General features: G+C 37.0%; 1 protein-coding gene across 4 annotated transcripts in view; it reads left to right on the forward strand.

The window, feature by feature from the left end:
• The first annotated feature begins 43 nt into the window (after positions 1-43).
• The window catches only part of LOC139133353 (transmembrane protein 234 homolog), a 220,983-nt gene continuing 210,709 nt past the window's right edge, over positions 44-10,317 (forward strand). The window contains exons 1-5 of one of the 4 annotated variants that reach the window (XM_070699903.1): positions 95-500; positions 3,779-3,944; positions 4,459-4,525; positions 4,915-5,007; positions 7,343-9,821. In XM_070699903.1, the coding sequence (XP_070556004.1) occupies positions 3,786-3,944; positions 4,459-4,525; positions 4,915-5,007; positions 7,343-7,422 (399 nt within the window). In that variant the 5' untranslated portion in view covers positions 95-500; positions 3,779-3,785 and the 3' untranslated portion in view covers positions 7,423-9,821. Of the gene's footprint in view, positions 501-3,778; positions 3,945-4,458; positions 4,526-4,914; positions 5,008-7,342; positions 9,822-10,317 lie in introns of those variants that run through there. The other 3 variants (XM_070699906.1, XM_070699904.1, XM_070699905.1) reach the window with 3 other exon arrangements.

Below are 10,317 nucleotides of genomic sequence, written 5' to 3' on the forward strand. Positions count from 1 at the left end.
TAGTCTCTTCAAACGACGCAAGTTAACTACTGGTAAGCTAACATTACGAGTTATTACAACTTTATTTTCCCTTCAACAGAGAATGAGGTTAAAATGGCGGCGTGCAGGAGATTGCAACACAGAACATAGTGGCGGCGCTGTAACATCAACAACAGCAAGTTGAGCAAGCTCTGGACTCACAATCCTAACTTCGAAAGTAGCATTGTAAAACCCACCCCATTTGGAGAGTTAACGCTTTGCTTGTATACATATAGTTGGGTATGCTTGCTGCGCCCCAGGGAGCGGGAAAAACAGCTCAACCTTTGATAAACTCAATTAGTCAATAGGGCTGCTGTAGTGCTAGTGCTAGTCTGAGTAGTGAGTTATTCGTGACAAATGTTAGACACTCAGTAACAGTATATGTACATTCTCCTTGATGCGACGCTATGACACTGCAGCACTTATAATTTCATAAATATTTGGTTCACGGAATCTCTGGATCTCACAGGGCAAGAAACAACGTAAGTTATAACCGTAGGCATTGAATGTGTGCACAATCTGTACACTAAGTTACCAGTCATTTTTTACCTTTAATTATTTATTTATTTATTTATTTATTTACAGGATATTATGTCGAATGAACATGCAATTACACTAGCGGCAATAATTGTAGCCCATGGGCCTTTGTTTGCCCGTAAGCCGGGGCTGAATAGCCAACACGGCAAACAAAGGCCCTAAGGCTTGGGCTTCAATTATTGCAGCTAACAATTACACAGAAAACAGAAGTGACTGGAGATCACAAATATTTTCAATTTTGTTACAAAAACTGGCAAAGTATTACTTTGCCAGTTTTTGTAACATATTAGGGGCGGACCATTTGCCATCATCCTGGAAAGGGGGTCTGGAAGATTTCTTTGGAAGATTCCCAGAGGCTGTCTGGAAAAAATCTAGCCAAGGATAGCAGAAAAATAAAAAAGGATTTCCAGCACACATGAAGTAGAAAATAACGCACTGACAGATACTGTCAGTCATTTCTTTTCATTTTCTGAGCATCCCATCTTTAAAACATCTTTGATTTTTATTGCACCTCATTTTCATTACATCTTTCACACCCTTCTGCCACCATATTTTCATAACATGTGATTCTACGGTATTTCATTGATGCCAGGCTGTCATGATTAATATTTTAACTAAGACCATGGCTGTTGTTGTAATGTAAATAAGCCCAGGCACAAGCATTGACCTTCAAATGGACCTTCTTAAATCTCTCAGTATATGCTTATGATTTTATTTTCTCTTTCAAAGCATGTCTCAGAATACATAAGCTGCATTCCAAAATGAAAATCCATACCCTGAATTTGTACCCATGTACGGTATCACATAAACTCATAAACTTTTGAAACAATAGAAATCCCAAGCACTTCATATATGTAGCATATATATATGATGCAGAAGCTGCATATTTTATCTGTCGGTATCAACAAAGAGTGCTGAAAAACTTTCCTGATTTATGCTGCTGCATCAGATAGAAATATTTCCTAATTTGATTCACTGTAGACAAGGTAATAATGGGAAATAATTTTGTGTTTAAATATATAATTCTTCATGAAAACTGTATGTATAAAAAACTCGAAATGACCACCAAATGACTCCTTTTAATGTGTAATATTCAAAATTTTCTGTATCTGGGCGCAGGCACTGCCATACTGTAGTCGACAGCGCTTTTAGTGTTAATATACCCCGGTAATACAAATACGTACTACTACTAAACTAAAAGTACTTAGGGTACGGTGGTGCCCGTGCTCATAACCTACCCCACTGATTGGATAATGGCATCAGGTCAGTGTACATAATTCCACTTTCTCTATGCATTGAGTTTGTGCCACATGTGTATTTTCCCAACTACCTTGAGCAAACTTAATCACTGAACAGTGTTAGTCATTGTCATAAACCACACACCCCTTTACGGCAACAGTTTGGTGTAACCTAGACTGTCGACAGTCCCTTGTGCCTTCTTTTGACTGGAGTCCTTTATTAAGTGCGGTAGCAATCCAACATAGGTGATCGTGCGCCGAAGGCGCGAGGTCGAGTGCCGAAGGCACGAGCTTGTACCAACAAATACCGAAAGCTACGCCAATACGCGAGAACCAAGCGGTACAAGTGACTGGCGAGTGTCTAGGTGTAACCCGCAAAGATTTTTGCATAAGTCTGCTGAGCGGAAATCATACTCTACATGTAGCTCACCAGAATGAGTGTCAGTGGGTTTTGTACAGATTGAGTCCACAATGACTTCCTTTTAATCCTACACTGGTAATTATACTGTAGACCTACATGTAGAAGCATCGGAATGCCTTGGGCAAATTTACTAATTGTTTATTTTTCTTCAACAGTTTTAAGTGACTATGGAGGTTATAATATCATTATTGCAAATAGAGGTTTGTTGTTGGGCAAATGATTATATAAACAATGCATACAACAAGCAGTAAATTTGTTGGTACGAGTGTGCTGCTTTCTGTGTAATATTCATATGTGAGAAAAGGAAAAATAGAAGGGACAATCTGAAAATTGCAACTGCAGCCCGAGTACAGGTCTATCATAATTTACCACATGCTGACGTGATGTTTGGCGTATGTGCATTTTGGGAATGGGCCCAATTTTGAATTTCTCATGATAAAAAGAGCAATGCTGAAATTTTAGCTGTACCAGCAGTTGTAAGGGACCATTCAGTTTTACGGCCTGGGGGGTCATCGCTTTTTTACTGGTACATGTAGGAAAGGGGGGTCACCACAATTTCAAAAACATAATACCGACAATAAAGTTCACTTTATGCCATGGCCATGATTGACCCTCTTTACCGGCAGGCCGCCTTCGGTGGCCCACTACAATAAATTGACTTTATGTAATAGCCCATGACCATCTTAATGGCTGGACGCCTTCAGCAGCCCTGTCCAGTAAAGTTTACTTTATGCAATGGCCATGATCGACCCTCTTAACCGGCGGGCCACCTTTGGTGCGCCACTAGAATAAAGTTTACTTTATGTAATGGCCCATGACCCTCTTAACTGGAGGGCTACCTTCGGCGAACCACTCCAATAAAGTTTACTTTATACAATGTCCATGGACATAAGTTGTCTATGGAAATGAAGTTAAAATTGCCTTACAGTCGTCCTAATTAACAGACGTTTGCATGGATGTGGCTGAGAAGTTTGTGCACTGGCATCTCTGTTACACGAATAAAGTGCGCCGCATACCGGAATTCAAATCCAAACTGTGCGGGTAAATTTCACGTGTGGGTTTTGGTTCTTTTTCGGTGGGGTGGGGGGGTGGGGGGGGGGGTGGCCATCAAATGTTTTCGTCTGACAAAGGAGGGGGTCATCTTTTTTTCACAAAAAAAATGCAGGGGGGTCTAATTTTTTTGAACTCTGGCGACAAGATTTTGCCGGCCCCCAGGCTGTAAAAACTGAATGGTCCCTAATTGCATACAGTTTTCAAACTTTTGCCTGTCACATGTGTCACATGAGATAATACTGTTGCCAAGGATCCCAACTGAAAATTGATATTGTATACTTTTACAATGACAATTTTTTATGTCACACTGGGTAACATTATATGTGGAGGTCAGAGTCTGAGAATGGAAAACAGGATATGTGAAATATTGAGATACCAGATCTTAGAATATTGAAGTTTCAAAGTTCAGTATAACAGTGACAGACTGAAAATTTCCATTTTGATTTTAGTAATGCTCAATTGACTGTGCCTAGGCATTTTTGTAACATTGACCACAATGTTTGTTTTGTAGGTTGAGAATGATCTATAATGCTGTGTGGTTGACAGTTGTGGCATTTCTGTGGGGCGCTACAAACCCTCTCATCAAACAAGGAAGTGCTGGAATTGATAAGATCCAGAAATCCAATGCCGTCTGGCAGTTTGTGGCCGAGATTACATTTCTTGCAACGAATTGGAAGGTAAGCCATGATGAACCTATCTAGTGCATATATACACCAAGAATAAGAATATGTTCAAGAATATGATTGGTGTTAATGTCAATGCACTGACAGGTGTGGTGCTACTCACCACCGAATCACGTGATGAATCAGCTGTTACATGCCAGTATGTACATTTCACAACGTCAATATTGAAGTACATTGCTGTAAAATGTCTTAGCAGTTGCTAATGACATGAAGATGTTATGAGACAGGGCAAACCCAACTTTACTGAGTTACTGACTTTCCCCAAGTCTGTTGGCTCTCAAATATCATAACAGAGTAAAGTGAAGGAATGAAACTTCAGAAGACGTTGCGTTGATGGTGAGCTTAATGCTATCACCATTTGGGGAGCAAGTGAATAACTACAGCGTAAGCCTGAAAATATCAAGCCACTGGCCAGTCTATTGTGGTTGTAGTATATAATGAAAGATATCAAATGAAGATGACTCACTTTCTTTCTTTCTTTTTCTTTGTATGCTTTTAATCTCTGTAGTACACTGTACCATTTCTCATCAACCAGAGTGGTTCGCTAGTTTATTACCTGACTCTGGCATCTACAGGTTGGTGGAAATTATTTACATTTACTGTAGTACTGGTACATACTGAACATATTTTGCTGGTGTAATGGATATCATTAATTAAAAAGAAAAACCAAACCAAACTATGTTGTTGAAAGGGATAAACCCACAGAAAATATATAATGTAATCTCAACTTTACTTTGCGAATGTAAATTTGTCCCTCAGACTTTTTTGATGTACATTACACTGAATTGGTTTTCCATTGTAAAACATAACATTTGCATTTAGACTTTGTAAAGTCAGCAAACTTAAATGCTAACAAACTCTGGTAGTCTCTCCATTCTAATAAGTTCACCAAATTGTCAAATAAACGTTTGTGAATAAAACACTACATGACGTTTGTTTTCTTTTTTGATTTCCTTCTGAACAGACTTGTCACTTGCTGTGCCTATTACAAATTCCCTGACATTTATTTTCACTACTTTGACTGGAAAATTACTGGGAGAAAAAATTGGTAATAAAGGTAGGTAATAGTGTACCTTGCATTGCTTGATACCAATGGGATCAATCTTCAGCATACTGTAAAATGTCGTTTTGCCTAGCATTTTACTTTTTGGCATATTTAATAGGTCTGTTGATTTGCTAGTTTAGGATGTCAGTGATTTAAATTTTTCCCTATATTTACTATAGGACGTCTTGAGCCAATGTAAAACTCCTCAATGCTGATTGCAATGAAAGCCAGATCACTCTCAAAAGGGCATAAAATTTTTTCAAGATTTTTCATGGAAGTAAAAATAACATAATATAAAGAAGTCATGAGTTTCGCCCTGTGAAGAGCTAGTGGATAGTATCATGTTTATTTACAAATATTTTCTAATCCAGTCATATTGTCTTCAGTGTCAAAAGGGAAAATGATTGCATATTATGTGTCTGTTTCCACTTAAAAAGTATGACAGTCAATGCATTGTATAACTTTGGCCTATTTCAGAATGCCAACTTCCGACGCCATACTCCATGTACTATTTGGCAAAATGAATGTATATTCAGAATATTTATGTATATAGACTCATGTGGAATATCACATTAGTGATATACATGTATGTAGTGTATATTTTTGTGTATAGAACAAATCAATACGTGATGCAGAGCAAGAGCATACATAAGTCAGATCTTTGTTGACCAAGAGCATACATAAGTCAGATCTTTGTTGACCAAGTGTAAACAGTACCGTACTTGTGCATTAATTTGTATACTTATGTGTGTACTTAACATATTTGACAAATGTACAAAATGTGTCTGTGTATGTATATTGTCGTACAAATGGCATTTTGCCTTGTTGAAACTGACTGAAATACCTCTGCATGATTTCGATATATGATATCATAACTTTGTTACATGACTAAGAATTGTGCGCTAAGGCCTAACTGTAGTACAATTAAAGTTTATCTGATGGGTATGAGATGAGAAGTATATATTGTATGTACATTCAGCCAAGCACTGATATCTACTTTGAGGAGAATTAAGTCTGGAATTCTTTAGGTGTGACAATCTTTCTATACATTTTCCACCCACACCTTCAGTCACTTAATTTAACCCTTAGAGTGTCAATGTCAATTAGTTTGTTTGCTTTATCAGATTATAATGCCAACATTTTTTTCAAATCTGGCCAATTGAGTTCAGATTTTCCCCAGAGTTTTGGTCAAAAACTGCAGGCAATGAAAAGTTGTATTCATTGAGTTTAAATACGATGAAAAAATTACAGAAAAATTCATTAAAATTGGTGACATGTTGCACTGAAATTTTGGCGAGAAAATTCTACCGCGCTAAAAGGGTTAAGATGGCAGCCATTCTAAGTGACCCCGTAAGCAAATGGACAATGTGTAGCATGTCTGAACATTGTACCTGCAACTTATTTATTGTCATCATTCAGTCTTATACAAACAGCCAATCAGCTACATGTACACAAAAGACTTTATTTTCTGATTCAAGTTGGCGTAAATAATGATATGACCTTAAGTGACCAAATATCAGTAGATACACATTTACAAAATGTGAAAGGAAGGTTGCATTCATGATGCCTCAGGCTGCTGTGACATGTACGAAAGGTCAACACTGAATAGATTTATTGCACGGTCTGCTTCAGTTCCTGTATAAATTTAAAGGCACAGGGGCTGCAATTTTCTTGATTTTATATTTAGATTGAAATTGGTTCATAGAAATGTTCTTACTGAGAGATGTTTACTCAAGTATAAGTATCGACTGAATGGGACAGCATCAGGAGGTTTCAGACAAACAATTAATGGGTGCCGCACCCAAATATGGCTGCCTCCATACATCTACATGATAAACAATGTAAATGTGCATGTACACTTTTGAATCTTTACAAATACAACATGATACACCCATTGAAAGGACGGGAAGAGTTTCACTCTCCACTTCGACAAAAGATTCTCTGTTTTTCACGTAATATGGTAAGATTTTAATAATGACGGGAAATTTAAAATGAACAAAAATCTGTGAAAATCTGTTCAATTTCTTGACTATTCTGCCACAAGCAAACGTTGCTGAGGCAGAATATTTGAGGAAAGTGGAGAAAACTTAAGGTTGGACAAATTTTGAAGAGTTGCAGCTCATTTGGCTTTAAGTGACTGCAAAGGTCAACTTTATACAACGGTGTCTGTAGTCAATCTGATTCCCGTAATTTTCTGACTTTGCCCTGAAATGCCAGTAAATATTTGAGGCTCCTTTCCTGCACTCTATATGCAATATAATTTCAGAATTCCAGTTATTTCACACAGCAAGTATTTACATTTTCCCCAATTCTCTCATCTTTTGTGTCATTCCATTTTTTTCAACAGAAACCTATATTGGAATGGTGTTTGTTGTGGCTGGTGTGTCTCTCTGTGTTATGGACAAGGCCTTCACTGGAAAATCATGATCTGATGGCATATTTACGTGATCATGGGTGTGTGATAAAATACTGGCACATGGTGTCAGATATATATCGTAATAATGTATAAAATGATAGACAATGAAAAACAAACTGGCCAAGAACAAACAACAGCAACACTTGTTCACACTTTTTTATATCAACCTTATACTAGTGTTCTACCTTACACACTGAGACATGAGAGTTGCCAGTTACTTTGATATTGTGATCAAAGAGTCAATAGCTGTTACTTTTGATTTTCTTATTGTTGTTGTCTCAAATGTCAAATTTCTGGTTCAGTTCCTGTAAACATGCAGAGATACACATATTCAGCTTACCAAATTAGCCTGTACATGTGTTTAATACATTATTGTAGGCCAGCGAATTCTGGTCAAAACAGGTCTCTTTAAAAAGAGGACAAAGGTCATGTCAGTAGGTCACTCTCTTTTTCAAAATTCTTTAGATTTATTGGTCCATGTGCAATGAGGTCATATGTATACTGTTCAGTGTTTTGTGTCCACAGCTCATAGAAGTTCCAATAGTCTTGAGTTGGCAGCACTTAAGTTACTGCTTTGACAAATCCTATCCAAGACGTATTTATTCAATTCAATTCAATTCAATTCAATTCAATAGAACTTTATTTATCCCAAACACGGGCATTTAAAAAGCATGGCTCAAATACAACATCAAAAATATATAATACAAATTTACAAAATGGTAGGAGACGCAGGACTATACAAAAACAGTTTAAGAAACATTTAAAAGCCGCACAGCGGTTGGAATGAATGACAACTTGCGCCGGTTTGACCTGCAAGCCGGGTATCTAAAACGCCGACCAGAGGGAAGTGTGTCGAACTCTGCTGATAAAATATGATCACTAGACAAAAGAATTGAGCGGGCTTTCCTGAGTACTTGCTGATTATAAAACGTAGAAAGACTTCTCTGGGGTATACCAATTAGTTTTGAGCTAAGTGAAACAATTCTATCAAGTGAAGTTTTGTTTTTAACAGACAGATTTTGATACCAACAAATGAATGAAAATGAGATAACGCTTTCAATATAAGATTTATAAAAAAGAGATAAAATTTGTCTATCAACCATGAATGAACGCAGTTTCCTTAAAAAGTACAATCTTTGCTGCCCCTTCTTCAAGATAGCATCGGTGTTATGATCCCATTTCAATTTGTTGTCAAATATTGAACCAAGGTATGTATACTTCGAAACAATCTCGACTTCTTGATCGTGAACAATGGACGTAGGAGGGTTGCGTTCTTGCCTCCTAAAATCAATTATCATTTCCTTAGTTTTCTTAACATTTAAGTTTAGATACGAATTATCACACCACTCAACAAACTCACTAAGAGCGGGACCATGATGACATTCTGATCCCTGTAGAAGTGTAAGCAGAGCACTATCGTCAGCAAACTTAACAAGATGGCTACCTTCATGTGTACTTCTACAATCGTCAGTATAAAGGATGTACAACAGAGGAGACAGAACACAACCCTGAGGAGAACCTGTATTTGTTTGAATGATACTTGACAAAAGACCATTGACAAACACCCTTTGTGATCTATTTGTAAGAAAGTCAATAATCCAAAGTACAAGTTTGATGATTGCTAAAATTAAATTTTAAGAGTTTTTCTGCAAGGATGTGGGGTTGAATTGTGTTGAAAGCACTGGAGAAATCTGCGAAAAGGATTCTTGCATGAGCACCTGTTTTTTCTAAGTGTTTGTACAGTGTATTGAGAATGAAAAGCTTAGCATCTTCAACACCTTTTCCCGGTCGATATGCAAATTGTAGGGGGTCTAGTTTGTTGCCAACCTTTGTCAGAATAATGGACTTAATTATTTTCTCAAATGTTTTCATTACCAGGGAAGTAAGAGCAACAGGTCGAAAATCATTGGGTTCTTTAGGGCTAGCTTTCTTTGGGACTGGTACTACTATAGAATTTTTCCATATGGCAGGAATACTAACTGTATCAAGAGAAACTTGGAAAAGGTGTTGTAAGACTACACTAAGCTGATCAGCACAGAACTTCAGGGTGCGACCACAAATACAATCAGGACCTGGACTTTTGTTCACATTTAATGATTTTAAAGTTTTAGCTACTTTCTCTGTCTCAATAGACATCCCTAACTCAGGAGATAATGACTGTTTTAGATTTGAGATGAAAAATATACCTAACATGTTTGATGGAAATCAATAAGATGCAGACTTACCAATTTTAATGAGTTTCAGAATTGCTGCAACTGCTGATTTTTTTCATAATTTTTTTCCAATTTTTTATGTTTAGTGATAGCCTTTTAGACTAACAGTTTACTGTATTTTTTCCAATGACAATACAACTGGTTGACTTTGTTGAATGAGAATTCAATTTTTGAATAAATTTGTGTGAAATAAGTCATGACATGCTTCTATTGTTATTTAATTACAGAGAATACCACGGTATTAACATTTAATTTTGTATTTTTGATTAAATGGAAGTTTCTACAATTAGGACACACCAAAACTCTTACTGAACAAGGACCAAATTCAAAGAGCAATAGGGAAATTTCCAACAGCCAACGCGCTTCGGGGACAGATAGTTGGATTCTCAAATTTCTACAATTCTTTTCTGATATACCTTTTTTGGGCTCATTTTAAAGCTCTTGGATAGTTTTTTGAAAATCCAAACTTTTATTTTCCCCATAGAGTTAATACAGGAATGGTAGCCATTTTGTAATTTCAAATATTGCAAAATGTTGGGTAATTTGTCATGCTAGTGCCGGAACTGTACGGTGACCCCCAATTTTTATTGTTGATTTCTTAAGAGAATGGTTGACCGTTTCATTCAGGAAACTTTGAGCAAAAGCTGAAGTCTTTCACTTTCGAGGCACATATTACACTTTAAGGTAGTTCGC

The sequence above is a fragment of the Ptychodera flava genome, chromosome 5 (assembly GCF_041260155.1).
Source record: "Ptychodera flava strain L36383 chromosome 5, AS_Pfla_20210202, whole genome shotgun sequence".
In the NCBI taxonomy this organism is placed as follows: Eukaryota; Metazoa; Hemichordata; class Enteropneusta; family Ptychoderidae; genus Ptychodera; species Ptychodera flava.